This window comes from Gallinula chloropus (assembly GCF_964237585.1).
Source record: "Gallinula chloropus genome assembly, chromosome: 1".
NCBI classification, from domain to species: domain Eukaryota; kingdom Metazoa; phylum Chordata; class Aves; order Gruiformes; family Rallidae; genus Gallinula; species Gallinula chloropus.
The window spans coordinates 86,891,454-86,914,167 of NC_140085.1; the positions used below are offsets into that span (position 1 = coordinate 86,891,454).

General features: G+C 48.3%; 1 protein-coding gene across 1 annotated transcript; it reads right to left on the reverse strand.

The window, feature by feature from the left end:
- Positions 1-1,054: 1,054 nt before the first annotated feature.
- Positions 1,055-21,054, reverse strand: CTC1 (CST telomere replication complex component 1). Its single transcript, XM_084268602.1, has 24 exons — positions 21,032-21,054; positions 20,797-20,948; positions 17,488-17,734; positions 16,415-16,611; positions 11,305-11,449; positions 10,867-11,169; positions 10,569-10,697; positions 10,008-10,234; positions 8,336-8,510; positions 8,054-8,254; positions 7,694-7,820; positions 7,379-7,493; positions 6,607-7,063; positions 6,348-6,437; positions 5,920-6,063; positions 5,587-5,657; positions 4,728-4,837; positions 4,253-4,418; positions 3,916-4,002; positions 3,672-3,831; positions 3,210-3,274; positions 2,773-2,935; positions 2,506-2,632; positions 1,055-1,526 (listed from the first exon to the last, which is right to left on the reverse strand). The coding sequence occupies exons 1-24, from the start codon at positions 21,050-21,052 to the stop codon at positions 1,366-1,368; spliced, it is 3,840 nt and encodes a 1,279-aa protein (XP_084124728.1). The 5' UTR covers positions 21,053-21,054; the 3' UTR covers positions 1,055-1,365.
- Between the last annotated feature and the right edge of the window lie 1,660 nt (positions 21,055-22,714).

Below are 22,714 nucleotides of genomic sequence, written 5' to 3' on the forward strand. Positions count from 1 at the left end.
TTGCTTCTTTATCAGATGTTGATCTCTTCACCTCATATCACCTGCAGCCCACATTTTCCTTAGGCTGGGATAGTTTATTTTGAAGGTTTTTGGTTTTGTTTTCTTTTGAGGAGGGTGTGTGTGGGGGGGCAAGCTTCAGCAAAATCTACCATTTCACAGAAAGTACCTACGGAAAAAAAAAGATGAAAGCAAAGGTCCCCACAAGCTTTGCTGTGACAAACTGCCTCAGCAATCTCCTTTTTAATGTCAGCAAAGCTCTGCTGAATGGTGACATATCTCAGGTCTTGTGTCACTGGTGCTTTAGTCTTAGAAGTGGCCAGCGGGCCTCGAGGCCAGTTTACACTTGCTCAATAAACCCACCACCTCCAGTTTGGTATCAAGCTCAAGCTAAGGGGGAAGGGTGGGGGGAGTAGCACTGAACCAGGCGAAACCCAGACCACAGTAGCTGTTCAAATACGCTGCTAGCGCTACGCAGGGAGTAAGGTGGGGGAACGAATTTTATGTGTAATTTACTAGCCTGTAGCAGAAGATGAAGGGTCTGGATGTTGTTTTGCCAAAAGCAAGTGCAGAACACTTGGTCATTGCTGCAAGCACAAGGGAGAGGAACCTCTTCAAATGGTGATCTCCAACGTGGATACTGGCACATGCCAGTGTCGCCATCCCCTTCCAAACCAGGAACAGGCAGGCAAGCTGTGAATTTGTATCACAACCCACTGCCTGCCTTCTGTTACCACTCCCAGGTAACGTGCAGGCCACTGTTTAAGCTGCAAAACAATGCCCACAGAATCCTGTGATTTAGTCTCCAAACAGTAACTTACTCACTTCCCTTCTCTTTTGGAGGAAGGAAGCCCTTTGAAAACATTTTGATAATTTCAGTTGGGTTAAGAAGACCAACCCTGGTGCCAACTGTGCCGCTTCGCACGAAGGCAGCGAGCGATCTGCAAAATGCCTGGCTCTGTGTCAAAACCCAAGGGCCCACATCCCCAACACCCCATGTAAACCTCAGTACTGAAATAAACAGCGGGGTTATTTAAACTGTACTTTAATAGCTTTGTTTGGTAGATGCTACCACAGTGATACACCCATTGTGTGCCCTAGGCCCAAAGCAACAGCTATCATGTAGGAACTGTTGAGCATCTGTCTTCCAAAACGTAGGCCGGTATCGCTGGTGGCAATGGATGATACACACGTATGACAAATGACCATTTGGGGATTCCATAAGTCACAGCAGCTTCTTGGCTGCACCCTTACCCTATGCTTACAGGCCTGTGCTCCCACTGGAGAGATTAAAAAAAGCTCCCAGTCCCAGTAGGTATGTCCGTAGTTATTCTCCCACTGGGAAAGATGTTAAGCAGCAGCTCCCACTCAGCAGGGATTAGATGTCCTCCTGAGCCTCTCGCTTCTCAGATAGCTCAAGGCATCTTGTTCCACCTCCTCCACATTCAGGCACAGCAGGCTCGGCCGAGGTCCCACTCGTGACACAAACTCCACTTCACCACAACGAAAATTTCTCAGCTGCAGGGGAGCTGAAGGAGAAAGACACAACCTGTTAACAGCTCAGTGCAGAGCTCCTGCTCTGTTCTTGCACACAGCTGTAGCCTCACACACAGCTTTAGAAGTTGCTGGGGGAGGGAAGGCCTTGCTGCAGCTGCCTGACATCTGCTAAACCTCAAAGGACAGCATGAATAATGAATCCAGGATGTAAGCAGATGAAGGCGTTTGGCCAGCATCCCTCCATCTTGGAGGAAACAGACATTTTACACTGTGAAACACTGTGAACTATGTGCTGCTCACATAGCTGATGCACCCAGCTTCTCATTTTCTATCACTATAAGCGACCTGGCCTTACAGGCAGTGTTACAAGCCAGTCAAAAGAGAAAGTCTCCACAGCACAGCACTCCTTTGGTGACCCTGGAAAATCAACCCCTACAGCACCTGGACTTGTACTCAAGTGCTAATGTTAGCACAGGCAGTTAAGAAGAATGTCTCAGCTGCACAGCTACAGCAGCATGTGCTCAGACATCAGCACCCATGATCTCAAAACTCTTCAGCGCTTTAAACTCTGTGGCCATCGTCAGGATTTCCAGGCCTAATCTCGACTCTACCTACTGTCTTGTCTAAAGTCAAAACCCACTTGATTTGAGAGGTTTGCACAGTAGCTGTGGCTGGCCAGATTCCTGTCCCATCCAAGGACTGGGAACCTTGCTCTGAAACAGACAAAGTTTTGCATGTGAGAGGCTGTATGTTAATACCAGGGACGGGATGCTAATAAAACATTTGCATAGTGATTTTCATAAATATTATTTCTATATTTTTGTAACTATGGTTCCTCTAAGACACATCCTAGCTCTACACTGCGGCATTAATGATTCCATGGAAATCCTCCACAGATCTTGCTCTGTGGGCAGTGAAAGCAGCTCTCCTGCTTTCCTCATGAGCCTCATGAGACAGTTCCTTTCCTCCTTCCCACACGAGATATTACAACAGCCCACAGTGCTTGCTTACCAGGCTGCAGGATCCTGGAGGACTTCCTGTCCAGGGTAAAATCCAGCAGGATAGGGCGACAGATGAGAGGACTCCTGCACAGGCTCCTTAGATAGCAAGCAATTAAATCCTCAGGTTCCTCTACGCACTGAGGAAGGAAAGGACATGTTGCCAGTGAACGTGCAGAGGGAAGCAGGGAGCCACTGGAACACCCACAGCAAAGGGTAATCCAGTTCAACTGAAGTCCAAGCTCAGCAACTGCCGTCACCACCAAAATAACCCACTCACCCCTGTGCCAGTAGCTTCCCCATGTTGAATGGACACTCTACCCCTGCTCTGCACACAGTTCTGCAGAGCTTCCCAATCAAGAAGGCTCTGGCCCAGCATTGCTGCCACGTGCTGGTTCCTGCACAGCACCAAAGCTTCACCCGTTCCATCTTCCACCAGCACCCTGCGGAGAGAGCAGGCAGACTGAGATGCAGAGGGCAGCCAGGGCAATGCCCAGCCCCACACTCCCCTGCCCCAAAAAGGCTCCTGTTCCCAACAACAGGTCTCAGTAAAGAGAAAGCGAGGTTTCTTCACATCTGGGAAGACAAGACAACTCTAACTGCTCCTTTGCTACACTGTCCACATCCCATCCTTGATCTGATTTTCCCCTCCTCTCCGTGGTAGAATTTGTTCCCTCCTACCCACCTTTTCCCACACCCCATCCCTACAGCGCTTACCGGGCACTGGCTTGCCTCACTCCTGTGTGCGACGGACATGGTGGATTGTGTCGGGTGCACCTCCCCTGAAGGAAAAGTAAAGCTGCAGCTATGTATGGGTGGGTATAAGAGAGAGAAGGGGAGGGGCCACTGCTTCTTTTAACCCTCTTCTAATTAAGTATGCAAAGCATTAAAGAACTTGACTGCATTTCAGATCAGTCTCTTGGGAAGAGTTTGTATGAGGAGAAAAATCACCTGCTGCAAGGTGCTGAACCCCACCAGCAGTGAACATGGGAAGGCAGAGCATTAGCAAAGTAGGGTTCTCCCCCTCAATGTCTTCACTTCACCCCCAGCCCTAGCTGCCAGCCTGCCTTCTAATCAGCTGTCACTTCGGTCCCTTTCTAATAAGCAAGTCCTTCTCAGACACTGGAAAAAGAGGTTTTGGGAACGGGAACTCAGTTATTTCTGTAGAAGCTTGAATACCTCTTTGAAGATGCTGCTGCAGAGTGAGCAAATCCATTGCAGGGACAGAGTCAGGACACAGGACAAGTGGCATAAAATCCGTGCCTGGGGCTGGTGTTGCAGGTGAGGTTGCAAGTTGGATAGAAACACTAGTGAGGGGGGTGAGGCTTCTCCTGCAGAACTAGAAGAAATAGCAATGTGAGAAGCTTGGAACACAGACACCTTTCTCGGGACACTGTGAAGTGGGAAGAGACCCTGGACTCACCCTGGAGGAACAGGTAGGTGAGATGCTGGCAGAGATATGATTCTCACACAGCTGGAGGCAATGTATGTGCAATAAACATTATGGAATCTGTAACATGAAAGAGCAGCTGTCAGAAAGAGCTCTTGGAAACCACACTGCTTGGTTTCCTTGGCAGGGCTGGTCTGGTCTTCATCTGTAACGTGGCAAGACATCATTTGTAGCAAGAGATTGGAAGATGTGAAGGTATGGACAAGGGATGAGGAAAGCCCACACAAGAGGAGAGATTAAGAAGTGGTTTCTAAGACAGTAAGAGGGGTCAGACCAGTGGCCTAGATCATGGCTCTGAAAGCAGGAGTACCTGGATATTTTGCGTTCCAAGTTCTGGAAGAAGATCTTGGCTCCAGGTAGCAAACCCCAGAGGTGCTGCAGATAGGTGGCAGCAATGTAAATGTCCACCACAACAGGCGAGCCAGGAGCAACAGAGACACTGAGCTTCACACTGTGATCACTGGATAGCAGACTCCCTGAGGAAGCACAGAACCACACGCACCATGAGCTCGCACACAGCTAAGATGCCTCTCACTGAGATGGACTTGCTAGAAGTGTTCTCCCTCCTGACACAAGGAGGCTATCACTGTTCCACCTCATACATTTTCCAGGTACAGCATTCCCATTCCCATCCTCAAATGCAGCATACTGTTCCCCAGCCCTCTGACACACAATGGGATACTTCTGCTATTCTCAGAGAGAGGAACACAGTGCTTTCTGGCTCTCTGAAACAGAGAGCAGCAGGAATCAATCTGTTGTTACCCAACAGCCTGTCCCAATCCTACCTTCCTGCTTCTGAAGGCCAACAGTCACAGACGGCTTCTCATTCTTGGGAGAGGCACACAAGGTTCTCTCCACTATCTCCCCGGAGAAAGAAACAAGGGAACCTGTGAAACTGAGAGCAGACCAGGGTTTCTGTGCAGCCCGAAGACTGAGAGAGTGGAAGGCAGCCTGACCTCAGGATTGCCACAGAGGACAGGGTGAAGCAGAGCACTGTTGCTTGAGCCTGCTTTCAGGGGAGCCTGCCCTTGAGCACCTGAGCTGCTGGATCAAGGGCAGCTTGCTGCGGTGCACCCCACCCAGGGCCCCTTTAACTTGCTTTCTGTTCTTCAAGCTCAGCAGTGAAGAAGCAAAAAGGGCGAGGTGTTACAGCCTTCCTTCCTCCTTAACTCCTGCATTTCTTAATTAGAGGAAGAAGCCAAGCAAAGGACAACTCCTTTTATCGTAAGGCACTGGTGAAAGTGCCAGCGTGCAAGCCTATCACCCCAGGTTAAATATGCTTTGAACAGACAAGCTTCTAACCCCAATATTCTTTTTAGCAAGTTACACTGAAAGAGTCAAACCCCCTCACACGTTCAGCCTCATTTTCCCTGCTGTGCCTGTTTCCACTCTGGACGGGAATTTAGCCTTTGGGACTTAGTCCATGCCAGTAGCAGCTCAAACTTTTCCTGGACACCATTTGGCAGCCTTGCTGCCTGCACTCCCTTCAGCACAAACAGGAGGGGGGCAGTCTGGACTACTTGCAGACAGGAAGATTTACAAACCAGGTTCCTAGAGCAGATAATTAATCAGTCTCCAACAAAGGTGAATGCAGATCCATTCCCTGAGGCGGGTTCACATCCGATCTGAGGCAGACCAACATACCTGTTGCTCAGTATTTCCGGAATGGAGGAAACTTTCTGGTCTGCGCCTGTCAGCACCAACCTGGCAGCCAGCTAGAAGTGGGGGGAGATATGGACTCAGTGGGATTGTAGCCAGAGCAGTAAGGACAAGCTCTGCATGCATAGAGCTATGCCAAGCAACTGATGCTTCCTCCCCAGATTAATTCTGAGGTAGCAACACGTGAAGCCCAGCAACAGCCTCTGATGGAGCTCAGAGCAGAACGAGAAAACATTCTGTATCGATAATTTTCTGACCTAGTTCTGCAGAGATCTGTAAATTGCCTGTGAAAGCTGAGAGCAATAAAGCACTGTGTACCTGGTGCTCAGTCAGAGAGGAGATCCATGTCTCGTGCTGTAAGTGCCAGGTTTCTTGGACAGGCAGGTACAGGGGGCAGGATGACCTGCTCAGGAACTTCGTTGGCAGAGATGGAAAACAGAGCTTGTCAAACACTTCCAAGTCCTGAGGGAAGGGCAGGAAGGTGAGAAAGACAGCTATTATAGATGAAAGCTATATAGGAGAAACAAACTGCTGAAGGACTATAGTTTAAAGAAAAAAATAATAATCCACTGAACTCAGATCTCTGAGAATTTTAACCAAACACAGAACTGAAGCAATTACTTGGCAAGACAGATGGGAATTCCAAGCCTCAAAAAGAGCTTAGTCACCCTCTGACTCCTCAACTCCCACACACAGTTCAGTGAAAAGTCTCCCACAGGAAACAGCAAGACAACCTCCTCTCTTACCGAGCAGTGGGGCACAACAAAGCGATACAGCCCATCCAGGTGCAAAAATGGAAACCATCGTAGAGACTTCCCCATGAAGACTAGTAGTGCCTGGCAAGGGAAGGGGGAGAGAGACAGAGAGAAAAGGTGATGAAAAATGTTAGGAAAAAAGGTTGAAGACAAAAAACAAAGCAAGAAGAGAGCAAGCCTAGCAGAGGCTTCCTGAGGAGCCATCTCTTTGCTTTATCCAACCACCCCCGGAAGCTGCTTCCTGTCTCACTTCTTGCTGTGTCACACCCTCTTCTCCATCACAGTTGGTCTCCTCCAGCTCCACTCGATTCCCAATTTCTCTGGGGTGGTTCCAGAGTTGAGGTCTGCCCAGCCACAGCACCGTGGCTTGGAAAGTGCACTGCCGCTCCTGTCCTTCTCCATCTTCTTCCCCATGTAGCTGGTAATTCCGTAACATAAGACCCTCTTTCTGGGTAACCAAGAACAGGTGAGATACACAGCTGGTTGTTCTAGTGCTGCTGTGGCTCTTCTGACAGCTCTCATTCCTAGGAGTATCTGTCTTGGGATCCTCTAATTTCGGCATTTTTGCCTCTGGGGTTTCCAGCTCAGATGTTAAGCTGCCATCATCCTTTTTCTTCAAAGAGGGGTCGTTTCCCCTCGTAAGGCCTTTCTGCATTTGTCTTTCACGGAGAACCTGAATATCCTCAAAGTAGAACTGTGCATAGACGCTGAAATGACAAACGGTAGCAGTGAAACTCCCTGTTCCTGACAGGTGCCTGTCTGGGAAAAGCCCTTCTGGTGAGTGCTCTCCAAGTATTCAGCAGGAGCAGCAGGAAAGGCTGAAGCAGAGGGCAGCTACCAATCTGGTTGCATTCGTAACAAAATGGGCTGGTTGCTGATAAAGAGCTCCTCTCCTACAAATAGCAAAGAGTTGCTCTGGCACTGAAATGCTGTGCTGATAAGCAGCTTTACCATAGTCCAAAATAGCTGTGGAACTGGGGAGTGGTGATTTTACTTGGGCACTGAATAAAGGGACGACTCACCTGGTTTTCTTCTCCCTTACATGCTCCAGATTTGCCAGCTGCTCCCAGGAGGGAAAATCAGTCCGAAGGAATCTCTCCACTACGAGCTGATAGTTTTCCACCTGCAAGAGTGATCCTGGAAACACATCAAAGAAAGGAGCTGAGCTAATAAAAGGAGAACATAAAAACTGTAAGCTCAGTTTCCTCATTTTAAAGTCATGAGGCCAGGCAGTGGCAGTTCAGCAACTCCATACCATGTCTCCTCTTCATTGTTTTGGAGATGGATGGCAGAACAGCAAGAGCCCAGCACCTTAGGTTTATCACAGTGAGACATACCTATGAGATCTGTATTGGCAAAGGGGCTACCATCCTTGTGGCATATCACGCAGGGAAGAGTGCTGCTCCTGTCCTGCAGCTGGAGGGAGCTTCTCCTGGAAGAGACTCTCAACACACCCAGTAGTATCTGCAACAGAAAAGAAGCTGCAAAGAGCATCAAATGCTTCCCGTATTTGAAGGCCACAAATCAAAGTGGGCATACCAGCACCCAAATTCAGCCTGTGTTCAATACACCACAGGTGGAAGAGCAGTGTCATTCCCTACCAGGAGGACCAGGCATACATCAGACAGGGTGCCGGAAAGCATGGGAAGAACCAGGAATTCTCAAGGCACAGACAGCATAGGGAACTAGGCCCTTACCAGTCGGGGCTGAAAGCTTCCTGCTGAGAGTGTGCAGTAGGACCAGGCCAGCCTGCGATTCAGCTCCTGGGTGCCCATGTGCTGTGCCTCCAATGGAGAAAGCAGCTGTGAGGGACTGAAGCCTTCCCAGCTCTTCTGTTCTGCCACACAGCAAACTGCAGACAAAGATGGGGCCTGGCATGGGGGGTTCAGGGTCAAATACTAAGAAACAAAGAAAGAATGGATGATCAAGCTGAGTTTCTTCCCATCAGACAAACAGGAAACAGCTCACAGAGCATTTACCTTCTGCAGGGGACACTGGTGTGTATTTGACAGGATTTCATTATAAATATCTCTTGCTTCCTCTCTGTGTGGGACCACAGCTTGCAGAAGGGGGACAATGAACTTCTCACCAGCTCCAGGGGTTTGGTGCGTAGACCTAAGTAACTGTCGACTGCGCCCAAAGAAACAAGAAAACCTGAACAAAAGAAATTAAGACAGTTAGAAGCACCATCAGTCCTCGCTTCTTAGTGAGCTCTGTATGCTTCATATGTACATCAGGGATGCTTTCTGCTTGTTATGAGTGAGTGTGCTGTGGAGGGCAAGAACTAAGCAGAGGGTGCAAAAAGAAACTGAAGTAATTAAAAAAAGGAACATTTCAGGGTGATGCAGATTTCTGTCAGGCAAGCAGACAAGGAACACAAAAATATCCAGAAGTGGACAGACTGGCAAAATATCAAGCCTCAAGCAGACAAAAAAACCACACCCAAAAAATATAATTTCCCTCTAAGTCACACAAATGGACCTCCACGCACTTTGGCTAAGATTTATATGATTACTCATGTTAGGCATACTTGGCTTTCTTTTACAGAACGCAAAAGTCTCAGGACAGAAACCATCACAGATTGCTCTTGTTCCAGTATTTTCCTTGTGCTGTGTTCTTTTCAGAAGTAGAGCTCACTGCTTTTGAGTGCCTGGAAGTGAGCACACTGTCAGTCAAAAAAAAAGACTTGGTAACAGAAAGAGAACCCAAATAGGTAGGAACTAACTCACTGGAGTGACTTTCAAGCAGTAGCAGGGCTTAGCGACGTAGCAATCACATTTAAAGGAAGTGAAAAAGCTAGTAAAAACTGAAACTTATAGCTAGCATCATTCCCAGGGCAAAACTGAAGCTGCTTTATTGGAAAGCATGGCAAAAATTCCACAGTGCCAGTAAAGCATGGGAAGACTGAGCATTCTGTCACCGGCCACCTGGCTGCCTGAGATGAAATACATCCATCTTAAAGTCCAAGGCAGCAGTTGCAGTGATCGACCATAACTATTCCAGAATAAACACAAACGTTTTTGCCAGCAGAATTCTAGCAGTAAATTCAGAAACTGGCCCACAGCTGTCATGTGAACAGCGTGCAGCCATTGGGGAGAGCAGGAAGCCATCTGGAAGACCCGGAGATAAGCATGTGTGGGAAAAATCTGCTAGAGGCTCTCAAACGAATGCTCACACTACTGGCAACGGTCAGGAAATCTGAAAGTGTGAGGAGTGAGGACACAGGAGCCTTTATACCAGCTGTGATCTGGCTGTAGCAAGAGTTTCTGGCTCCAGCCTCTGTGCCCACCTTGATTTGCCAAGCAAACTGCAGCGCACACCCCTACGGTGCTTCCATAGTTCAGGACACAACTTCCCAGGCAGAGGTACGTGAGCACACGCTCCGGAGTGCTGCAGCTTTCCCAGAGCAGTGGGCTTAGTGCACACACACTTGAAAAATGTACAGGATTTTCTCATAAGAACAACTTTTGAGTACAAGCAACTGGATAGGATGTGAAAGCTAAAATGAAAGGCTTACTTGGGCCAGTAAGCAATTGCTGCTGCTACTGGTATCCAAGCACAGTCATTCTGTGAAACTCTGGTCTAGAAGATGCCCACGTAGCCTACACAGCACGTTTATGCATAGTCTGACATCAGAAGGACTGTCCTCACCTTTCCTCAAACGTCTCCAGGAGGCTCACCAGCCAGAGGTAGAGTGGCATACCAAGGTTGTAGTGGAGGAGCAGCTGTAAGTAGAGATTTCCTGAAGAGGCCGGTGGCTGGTAGGGGCTGCTGAGCCTTGAAAAACTCTTCAGCACAATAGTGCTGCTCAGGCAAGCACCAAGTACAATGAAAGGGAAAGATACCAGAGGCTTCTGCAGGAGGTGCACATCAATGAGCTGAGATACAGAGACATACAACTTCAGTTAGGAGATGGCTAGTCTGCCACCATTCCCGCAAACCATCCCCCCACCCTCAATCCTTTGTCACTCTACTGGGCGGTCTATAAATCAAATGGGCCCGAGCACCTGGCACTGCTTAGGAAGGAATCACACAATTTTGATTCTCATGACCAAGCCAAGGCAGTAAGATCCCCAACTGTGTTCCAGATACTTGCTAAAATAATACCAATGTTCCCAGAGTCTTCTCTTCACCCCCATGGTCACGAGCCATTCCCAGTTCCTGAATCTTTTACCACTGAATGCTTTATGCTTTGTCAGTCTCACAACTTACTTCCACGCATGCTCCTGGTCGGAGTCCACGTGCAGCGTTCAACAGCTGCTGGTAAGCAAGGCACAAGCAGACTTTGTTATCCAGCAAAAAGAGACCAGCTTGGACATTGAGTATTTTGGTGACAGTTCCCTGAATAGAAAGCAAACGAAGTTATGGGAATGTAAGAGCATCTGAGAACATGAGAGAGCCATAGCCTGAGCTTTAAGGAAATACATGAATGATGAAAATAAGACCTTGCAGGCCAGGAGATGAAGTCCTAGAGCACAAGTGGGTGAAGGCTAACCCTACAAATCCTTACCACATATGAGATTATCTTGGACTCTTTGGTTGATCCCGGCCTCTCCTCTTCAGCTCTCAGCTCCAAGGAATCACTGAGCTGCTCAGCAGCCTCAAGGGAAAAAGACTGAGTGGATTCTCCTTCCGAAGCACTGTCCAGTGGTCGCTCCCTCACCTGCTCTGCACAGTAGGGCAGAAGGCAGGAAGAAACACCAGTGACAAACAACCTTTGTCCAGATTTCTTCAGGCTGGACATACTCAGGCCTGTTATTGTGTACATGTAACCCAACTGGAGGTTATGATGCCATGCCAGCTGGTTGGGCTGCTAGAACAGAGAAACCAAAACTGACATTAGCATCTCCCACACTGGAAAAAATTCTTCCTGACCCAAGTAACCCCTCCCAAAAAATTTAGCACAGATACAGATAGTGAATCTGTGAGCAAAATTCCAAGGACTTACCTGCACCAGCACAGGGACCCAAACAGCTGAGGAGAAGCACTTCAGAAACAGAAAGAAGAATGTCTTGTGGTGCACACAAAGGAGAGGCCCAAGTCTGACCAATTCACCTGCCACAGTGAGTTTTGATCTTTTCTTACGTGGAATCCTAGAGAGAAAAGGAAATGATGAAAGAAAAACTTGGAAGCATCTCAAAAACAAAATAAACAAACAGGCAGCATGCACCTTCTCATAATAAAGGATCCAAAAAGGTAACACGGACCATCTCTCAAAGAGGTTTTCTAAAGAATAATTGGATAGGAAATTCTAACTTTAACTTTTATATACTAATTTCTTGTGACATTTTAAAAAGCTTCAATAACTGTAGAGAGCAGGGTTGTATTGAACAAACTCACATGTTCCATAACAACAATCAGATCATAAAAAGCTTTACCTCAAACAAGATGCTAATTATTGGTCAAAAGGGGAAAAAAAACCCAAACAAGGCCACAAGCAATTCTTCAGCAGAAAACAGAACTCTCTGTAGATCCCTGGAATGTGACACTGTGGAAGCTCTAAGCTTATAAACAAAAGAGGCCTGAAAGCAACAAGATTGAAAGCACAGGTGACATTTCTTTGGTCATTTCTGTTTGTCATTTCAAATTTTCATTTCAAAACATGAAAAATAAAGTTATTTAAAACAAATGTTTCCCATTTTCATTTTGACTCTTACTGGGCTGGAATATAACCATCCCAGTTACTCTAAACAAACACATTCTTGATTCTAAAACATATAAACAATAATTCAACTTTGTAACTTTCAAAAAAAGAAATGCCAGAATATCCACACACACCAGTACCAGCACTTTATTGGTAACATTTTTAAAGAAGGAACATGGAAAATTGGTCAGATATCAGGGAACAGCAGAGGAGCTTATGTTAAAAGCCCAAGAGTGTAAGTGTACGCTGAAATATGGAAATAGTTTTCTTGTTTAGAAAGGTCCCCTGAGCTAAATCAAACACTTAAGCTTAAAGTAAGTTTCTCACAAGCAGAAAAAAACAAAACAAAATAAAATGAAACTAAAGCATCCTGATTAGTGGCATTTTATTGTTATTAAATTATACCAAGAATTCTCTACCAAAGAAGATAGAACATGACCAAGGAAAACCTGGAATCATCAACTTAAGTAAGATTTGCAATTCCATTCGCTATATTTTCACATACTGCTAAGTATTACTTCCACTAAAGACAACAGTCTTATCAGCTGACATTTAACTGGCACCATTATCTCAGCAATCTGCTAAGAGCTTGGCTCATGTGGTGTCCTGGTTTACCCCCGGTCAGCAGCTGAGCACCACTCACTCCTCCCCGCACCTCTGGTGGGATGGGGAGGAGGAACAGAAGAAAAGCATAAAACCCAACTGGGCTGGGATAAGGACAGTTTACTGGGACAACAAAGGAAGAGGAAAATAGCAAAAACACTTATAAAAGAATAAATGAAGTGGATGATGCACAGTGCAATGGGCTTACCACCCAGAACCTGATGCCTATCACAGAACAGCAACTCGTTGTATGCCATGTTGTATGTCCCCCTGCCAGGTCCTGAGCAGGACATCATAGTATGGAATATTCCTTTGGCTATTTTGGGTCAGCTGTCCTCAGTGTGTCCCCTCCTGGCTTTTCCTGTGGTGGTGATTAATTTGGTATATTATTGGATATATATTAATTATATATATATACACACACACATACAGAGGTATCATTCCCTTAATCTATGGACCATCCATCTAAAAAGTCCATTGAGTTAATTTAATCCACCTGTCGTAACAGCCTCTCAGTGCAGGAGTGATGGTGTGTGCTGTGGGACTGTTGGACGCTGCATCTGGAGCTTGTGGCTGGTGTAGCTGACCCAGCACTTCCCATGCTCTGTGGGCTGAAGATGCCAACTTTGAGGAAGTTGCTGGGTGCTGAAGCCAGTTCTGGTTACATCATCACAGCAACTTCATCAAAGCTCATCATTAATTTGGGCAACTCTTACTGTAATGCCATTGATAGAGCACATAGCAATGGTAGTGGTGATGACATACAGTGGCAGGGTTATTCAGCAATTAACATCATACAATTTAATTTATTGGCTGCTCTCACCCAACATCAAATCCCCTGAGGTATGCATCAGACTGCCTCATCCTTCTGCCTTTGCCTGAAGCAGGGCTGACCCAGACTGTCTTCCCCAACATCCTCTTCAGGTGCACAACAGAGACTTCATCCCCTTCTACAAAGGGGATACGTAAAAGTTTTGATTGGGCAGGGTTGTTTTGGTGACCAACTCTTGGGTAGATGGGCATCTACACGACAGACTTTCACAACCAGCTTCTCTAGCCGGGCAGCAGTATCTTGCCAGAGTGGGGCTGCCCGGATGGGTTTGCCTCTGTGCTGCCAGCTGCTCGGCTGCCACTGCTGCAACCACCCCATGGGGCATTTGTCACCATCCATGAGTCAGTCCAGAGGTAGAGCACTGGCCACTTGTCTTGATCAGCAATATCTAGAGCTAACTGGCTTGATTCATCTTCTCCTCCAGCAATTTCTGTCAAGTTGTGATGTAGGACTCCACACAGCAGCCTCCCACAATGCAGCAGGACCCATCAGTGAGCTGGGCATATTGCTTCTCATTTTCTGGAAGTTTATCATACAGTGGGGCTTCTTCAGCATGCCTCACCTCCCCTTCTGGCAACCTTTCCTCCACGATCACTTCCATAACTCCCAGTCAACTGGTTTCCCATTCAAGCCTGCTGCGTGATCAATGCAACCCACTTACTCCATGTAGCATCAACATCACCTTCCCAGTCCATTACTGCCAGTGAGTTGGCACGTAACGATGGTGTGCTCTGTAAATTTCTGCCACCTGCCTTGTGCACATTGAACTCCATCTGGATCTGTGGGCAACTGTGCATTCTCCAGGTCATAATAAACCATCTCCCACACAGATAATTCCGTCAGGTACTGGATACCTCTCTCCATGGTGGTCCGCTTCCCTGGTTGACATACAGTATCTTCACTGAAGGGGTACTCATGCATAACAATCACCTCCAGAGCTGAGGGCTTGTGTCTTTTTCCCAGTTGCCCTGTCAATGCCCCCTCTTCCCTAGTGTGGTGGTTTGACCCTGGCTGCAGGCCAGATGCACACCAAAGCCACTCTTTCACACTCCTTTTCAGCTGGACAGGGGAGAAAATAGATATTGAGAGGCTCCGGAGTCAAGATGAGGACAGGGAGAGATCGTTCTGCAATCAGTGCCACGGGCAGAACAGACTCAGCACAGAACAAAGGACAGAAAACTCTCTGATTGATGACACTGCCCTGCATACCCAGTGACACCAGAGTCGGGTAACGAGAAGTGTGGCCAGAGCTTAAAGCACCTCCCCCCACCCCTCCCTTTTTAGCAGGCTGCACTTTAGTCATGATTTTTCCTCATGCGAGAAGGAGCAGGGACTGGGGATTGGGGGTTTTGGTCAGTTCCTCAAGAGCTGTTTTCCTTCTTAGCTGGGCCATGTGGGCATTCCTCACACTCTTCCCCTGCCCCAGCATGGGGTCCCACCCACAGGAGACAGTCCTTCACAAACTTCTCCAGCGTGAGTCCTTTCCTACAGGGCTTCAGCTCTTCACCAACTGGGTCACTTCTGTGGGGTGCAGTCACTGAATGTCTCTCAGTCTCTTAGGCCCAGACTGCTCCGGCATGGTCCCCCATGGAGTTACAAGCCCCCACCCAGCAAACCTGTTCCAGCTTGGCTCTCTCTCTCTCTCTCTCTCCACAGGCTGCAAGTGGTGGCAGAGGCTTGATTCAACTCAGGTCACAGCATCTGCTGTATGTCTCCACCTGCTCCAGTGTGGGGCCTTTCCACAGGCTCCAGGTGGGGTCTCTGCTCCCTGTTCTCTTCCATGGGCTGCGGCAAGACAACCCGTACCACCACGGGTTTCTCCATGGGCTGCAGGGGAATCTTTCTCTCCAGGACCTGGGGTGCCTCCTCCCCCACCTTCTCCCTGCCCTTGGTGCCCGCACAGCTCCTTACATCTTCTCACTCCCATCTCTGGTGGCAAAAGGCAGCTGCTTGCGGTTTTATTCCTAAATGTGATTCCCAGAGGCGCTGTGATCTTCACTGATGGGCTCGGCCTTGGTCAGCAACAACTCCGGCCTTGAGCCAGCTGGTGTTTGTTCTGTGGGGCCTGCGGAGAGCTTCTGGCTGCTGCCCGCAGGAGCCACCCCTGCAGCCTCCCCTCCTCCACCAGAACCCAGCCACGTAAAACTGCAACACCTAGACAGAGATCCCAGCTGCTTGGTCTCCCTGCCTTTTAATTCCAGGCTACTGGCCCTGTTATCCCAGCACTGAAGCAGCCAGGTGACAATGTGCTCACCTGGATGGCAGCTGAAAAAAACCCTCATGGGCTGGGATAAGGACAGTTTACTGTGACAGAAAAGGGAGAGGAAAATAACAACACTACTTACACAATATTATGCAAAGCAGGTGATGCACAATGCAGTGTGCTCACCCTGTCCCCAGGCAGTGGCTCCTTCTCTGTGGCCAGCCTCCCCTTACATACTGAGCATGACATCACATGGTATGGAATACCCTTTTGGCTAGTTTGGGTCAGCTGTCCCTGCTGTGTCCCCTTCCTGCCAAAACTCTATTCTATTAGCTCTGTTCCAGCCAAAACCCATGACAGGTGTATATTAAATTCCTATTAGAATCTAGAATTACTTTCAATAATACTTTTGGTTCACTTAGGTTAAAAAAAAAAAATTAAAACTCTGCTAGTCAAAAGAATGAATTGTAGCTTCAGTGATTCACCACTTTATTAGGTCTTTTTTGTAGCATCAAAATACATTCAGAAATAATTGAAATTTGTTTTATTTTGCCAAAATACAGAATTAAAACTTTCAGGGAAGTCCTGGAAAACAGATGATTAATGAAAAATTATTGTACAAAGTTATTGTACAACTTCTACTTTAACCACTCACTATTATGCTTCCACCTCTAGCAGAAAGAGAATTCGGATCTTCCTATGCCAAGTGCTCTTCCTGGTACTTACCAAACCACAGCAATGGTGCTATGATGGAGTTGAGCATGCTAGGTGTTTACCTGGAGGTAAGCAGTGGCTCTGCTGATGTCGGGTAGACGACTGGAATGCTGTCAGGTACTTCCTTCAGAAGATTTACTGGCACTGGATCGGCCAGGATTTCTATGTACCCTGCTGCCCTCTGGTCTGTCTGTGGTATATATGACCAGCTTGGAAAAAGGAACAGTGACTCCAGCCACTTAAGTTCAAAATGCAGGAGCTAAGACAAAAGATAATGAGATGAGAGCTCGAGATGAGTTACAGTACCTTTTCTCAGCATTACTTACAATGTTTGTTAGTAATTTGCCCTTGTATGCACATCACAAACTCTTGCTCTACTGATGGGCTTCATTACTAAACAGGAGCAGTGCTTTCTGCCCATTTTCCCATCTCACATGGAGAACTTATGTCCTTCCAGACACAAAGCTGGGGCAGACTGGCCAAGCCCTACAGTTAACATTTCCTAAGTAATAGTCACACCCTCCTGGCAAGGTCATAATTAACTCATAGCAAGGCTTAGATATCCTCATACTATTTTTCTAAAATTCTCACCTGTTTTCTTTTCCCCTAGGTATTCAGTTAGAAGTTCATACCAATCTAACTGTTTCCTAGTCTTCACTTCCTTGGAAGGCACCACCACTCCAATGGTTACTTCGTATCTACACTCCCCTTACTATGACCCTCAGAAGGCTTTTAAATCAATACCACTGTCATGGCTGCTATTATTTCATGAAAGTACACCATGAATGCATCACTGAACACCAGTACGACTCTCCAGAAAGTCATTTCTGCTCCACCAGTTGGAATTCAACAAATAGAGGGGAGTACTATAACCTCCAGATCTCCCAGGCCACCTTGTACTGTTGAGAAATTAACAGAACTGTACATTAAACCATCTCCTTTTTCCAGGCCAGTGCATTCAGCATTTGTTCTCCCAGCAATTACAAATTTAACATGTTCTATTCTCTTCCCAGGGTCTGAGCTTGCAGTTTTCCTGGCTCTTACACTGATGTGTTATTTCCTGAAGGCCCTGGTGGTCTGTGACACTGCCCCAGCAGTGGGAAGAAACACAGAATCCCTCAGACTGAGGACATACCTCACATGGAATTATCCCAGTATTGTCTTTCACATATAGGCAACCATCTACCAACTTCACTTGGTCCTCTTGCCTTCCATCTGTTAAATAGCCAACCAAGATCAGGTAAGCCCTTGGCAAGGCGCTCTGCGTGGGTAAAACATCTTGTCCTTGATGAGACCATTCTTTAAATTCATTAGTGCTCCAGTTCAGGTGGCTGCAGCACGGCACGCGCTGCTGACACTGCAAGTCAGAGATGGAGATGAAACTGGAAAGAAAAGCAAGACTGTGTAAAAAACTCAGTCTGCAATGCCTGGGAATTACAGCAACCACTGCAGGGGCAAAGCTTGGCTAAGTTAAAGAAGCCTCAGCTGTTGGCGTGCTCTGGTAACATCACATGGGAAGAATCAACCCATTCACTGGCATTCGTTAAGGGTCTCTCTCAGCTCAGTCAACGTGTTCTGCTTGAGCATCCTCTCTGAAAACAGGCCCTTTGCTACTATGGTCACCTGAGAAGAGCATACAGAAGACTTGGGGGTAAAAAATAGTAACTGAGAGTTGATAAAATGGAACATGATTTCAAGTATGTGCACAGGGAGGTGAGAGGGAGAACAGAGAGCATGTCATGGTTTTGCCCCAGATGAGCGCCAAGCACCATGCAGCTGCTCTCTCTAAGCGGGTGTAGGTGGCATAATTGGGGTGGGGGGGTGTGGCAGCACACAGGGCAGGTAGAGAAAAGAAAACCATGAAAAATAAACCTTGTTGGTAGGGATAAGGACAGGTTCCTGGGATAGCAGAGAGAAATATAACTATGACAGGACTTTATAGCAAAACATACAAAACCGGTGATACACAGCGTGGTTTCTCACCAAACTGCACAACTCAGGCAGTACAGCTCAAAGACATCCTGAAAGCAGACTGCCCCCAAAACTCTGTGTCCTGGAGCTGAGTGCTCCTTCCTCCACCAGCTCCCCTTTTATGCTGAGCATGATGTAACTGACATGGGATACCCTCTTTGGCCACTTCGGGTCACCTGTTCTGGCTGTGTCCCCTCCCAGCTTCCTGGGTGCCCCCCAGCTTCTCACTAGCAGGGCAATATGAACAACTGAACAGTCCTTGACTGCTTGGCAACAACTAAACCATCAGGGTGTTATCAGCACTGCTCTCATCCTAATTCCCAAACATGGCATTCCACCTGTTGTTACACAGAAAATTAACTCTGTCCTAACTGAAACCAGGACATAGTAGTTCAGCCATTTTTAGCTTGAAAGGGGGACTCTGTGAGAAAACCCCAAACACTGCTCAAAGGAGTTTACAGATCAGTAACAAAAACACTATCACTTGGTACTAAAAAGTGCTGAACTGTACCAAAAGCAAGGCTGAACAGCTCCTAGATAAAGATCCTGACAGTTTTGGAAGAAATTCTGTCCTGTGGATAGCTTACACAACACAGAGCTAAGAGACAGCAAGCCAGTAACATGAAGATTGAGCCTTCACTTGTAAGCAGCCTCACTTCACAGCCAAGCTAGCCCTGAATCATTTCACCTACACTCTTGGCTTTGGGGAGAGGGGGAAGAAGGAGATGTAACATTAAACCAGCCACATGCGAAGCCATCAACAGTTTAGCATCTACCCTGCTTAGACTGACCATGCTACTGAATATGGGAGAACAAGGCAGCCCCCTCAGTTGATTCTAAGCCTTTTCAGTGTTTATATGATCATGGCAGCATTCATCATCACTGTTTACATCCTGGCTCTCTATGCTCTGTCCGTGTTAACATCAACACTGGAAGAGCAAATATGAAATGGTCTCCAGCTAGTGATTTTAGTACTTGTTTCCAGTGAGGTCAGCTGACAATTTTAGGTTGTGAAACTGGAGCTCTGTTCAAAACACCCACTCGCTCAGCAGCGGGACATAATCACATTCAGAGAGTATGAATTTGAAGAGTTTCTGTATGATTAGTCACGTATCAAAGGTTCAAAGTCTGAAACTAGACTAGATGAGTCTGAATCAGCTAAAATAGTACTTATTAAAAAAATCAGAAGAGATAAATTTACATGGGTCTTGTGTATTTGGCAGGAATCTGAACAGGAGAAAGATTAGCTGAAAAGGACATAAGCAAACTGCTCCATTTACAGACACACAGCAGACACAGCACTGGGAATAACACTGGTATCTATGATCTACAAGGAGAATGCAGTGCTGCTCATATTTTCATCATGTGTGCTGACTGCTTTTTGAGACAATCCAAAACTACAGCATGATCCTGGTTATCACATACAGAGAGCTAACCGGACCCTCTTTTGATGCTCCAAAGCTTGATGGTTAGTTGTGGATGTAATATGCTGCACACAAACCACTGGCCTCATACAAGACAAACAGCAAGTACCTTCCTTTCTTCTCTATGAACTCCCCCGAATATAAACCAAACTCTGATCTAAACATAAAATAGTCCATATATATATATACATAAAAAAATTGGCTTAGGTGAAAACACTAGATGGTGTGCAAGACCTACCATCTACATTTATAAACTGTTAGTATAAAATTAAGGGCCAGAAGTCCCTAATAATTCCAGCTGACCTTTGTCCCAAGACCTCCTGCGCCAGGGCTTTTAATTGACATTGTCCCACGATAATTCGGAGTAAGAGAGAAACAGATCCAGATGAGCCCAACCTTTCAGTCAGGATCTCTCTCAGCATGCAGTATGGTTTCCACAGAGGGTAAGAACCTTTCAACCAACTAAAACATGGGCCACGCTATCCCACAACACTGGAAGGCAGACCCCAGCCGGCCTGCAACAGGCCCAGGAACGGCCTCCTGAGCAGGATCCAGGTAGGAAGCTACCTTGCAACCACCGTGCAGCACAAGAGCTCGCTCTCAGCCTGATGCCCTACTTTGGTTACACACCCTCCCCGCCGCAGACTGGTGGATACGGCGTTTAATCACACCGCAAGAGCAATCCAGGCTGCATCGAAGCCAACAAAACGCATGTGGTTACCGGTCCCTGTCAACATCCCTCCCACACCCAGCATCCGGGGCGGGCACTGCACACGAACCTGCAGCGCTCGCCTGGCGCCGGCGGCTGCTGACGCCGTTCTGGGTGCTGCTACCGCCGCCGCCGCGCTGAGCTCCCCTGAGCTCCGCTCCGCGGGCCCGCGGCTGCCGCCCGGCCCTGTGCGGAGAGAGGGAAGCGGCGGGGGACGCTCCCCTCACCACAACGCCTCACGCATGCGCAAGGGGCGAGAGCGGAGCCCAAAGGCACCCAAGCTGCTCCGCGCTCTCGTCCCTCGCCTCCCCTTCCCTGCCCTCCCCGCCCCCCCCGTCACCTGTAGCCGAGCGGCAGGTCCCCACCGACCGCGCTCCGCAGGCACCGCAGCACCGCGTCCAGTAGCGGCGGCGGCTCCGGCTCGCCGGGCCCCTCGGGGGCCGAGAGCGCTCGATGGGCAAAGTCCCGAGCCGCCTGCAGCCAGCGCTGCTCCTAGGGAGAGGCAGAGAAATGGGGCTTCAGCGCCGCGTGGTGCGGAAGGCGCGGAAACACCCCTCCCGCCCCAGGTCACTCACCGCCGCGCTGGGCTCCGCCATGACGGCGCAAAACCGCGCCGTGCGGCTCACGGCGTTGCCACAGCAACGGGGCGGCGGGAAAGGCGCAGAGCCTGGCGGGAGTGCCTGCAACCCGCTAGTCCACCTCCCCCTTCCTCCCCTCCGACCAACCGCCGCTCCCGCTCGGCGCTTCTTTCTTCCCTCCCTCCCTCCCCGCGGCGCCGGGCGGTGCGCGGGGGTGGCGGTAGCTCTGTGGGTGACCTGTGGGTACACTGCAACCGCGCCGGAGGTAAAAAGTCTTGCAGCGTCGTCCCCCACGCAAAGGGCTGGCGAGGAACAGAAACCCGGGGCGGACCTGCAGGCCGGGAGTGAAGCGGCCGAGCTGACAGACAAGCCGAAGCCGAAGCCCAAGCGGCTGTGTGAGGGGAGGGTGGCAGAGGCGGGCTCCTTCCCCATGGCGGCGTTATAGCCGTGGAGCCTCTAGAAGCCCTGAAGGGCCTGGAGGGGCCGCAGGACGGCGTAGGCTTGCGAATTCTGGCCAAAAAAAATAAAAAAAAGAAAAACCGGGAAGTGGGCTGATGCGTGTGACATTCATGTAAATGTCAAACGTGTGGCGGTGGGTGGTGAGAGCGCTCCCCGCCTGCCCGGCTGAGGGGAGAGGCAAAGGTGAAGGGTTGTGGGGATTTCTCTGGCACTCGGTGCAGTTCTACAGAAATGCGTTTACTTTTGTTGGAAGGCTGAAGCTCCCTGAGGATTGAAGGCTGTGCCTCATCCATATGCACGCACAGCAGTATGAGATAAAGCTGAAACAACCAATTAAATATGTGATTTCCTCCCCCACAGAATGTACTCATTCATGCAGGAGAATTTCTCCTTTGGGGACTAATTTTGTATTGTCCCTGTTGAAGGCAGGAAATGAACTAAACAAAGACTTGGTAAATCTTTTCCGTCTCTATCTGGAGAGGACTGCTGCCTGGTAACAGGTTATTTGCTGTTTCCTTCCCTCGTGGAACCTGCTGCTGGAAAGTCAGAGCCTTTCTAAGTCCAAAGCGCTGAAGAGAGCTATGCAGCTGCATGGCCTGACTCATCCTTTAGTCCTGTGCATGCACCATTGCTGGCTCCCATACAGCAGATAAGCAACTCTGTAGCAGACCCAACCTGTGGAGGTGTTCGGCTTTGTCTGCAAGCAGCTCAGGCAGCACGCGGAGTGAGTTCTGCATACGTGAAATGGGTATATTCCTTCCAAAACAACGCTTAGTAGCTCAATTTAATGCCTTTAACTTTAGTGTGGAGAGTGTGAAAACAGGGGGAGTGTTCCCCATCACAAACTGATAGCTGGAAGGCAGGTGCTACAGCAGTTTCCATTCACACTCTCTTTTTTTCTCTCTCTCACACTACTGAGAGACCAATTGCTATCACCCCGAGCAGGTGTCAAGGCCAGGTAGCCCACGCAGCTTGTTATCTCAAGAGTGGAAACAACTCTGAAACAGCACTGGGGCAAGGTCTTAATAGGCTCCTTCAGATCACACGTTAAATGAAGCAGGGCTCATGCAGCATGTTACGTATGGTTTGCTGTTATGTTTGCACTGCCGGTGCAGCTGGTTCACAGAATCACATAATCACGAGGTTGGAAAAGGTCTTTAAGATCATCAAGTCCAACTGTTCCCGTCCTGTGCTAAACCATATCCCTAAGCTCGTCGAGGG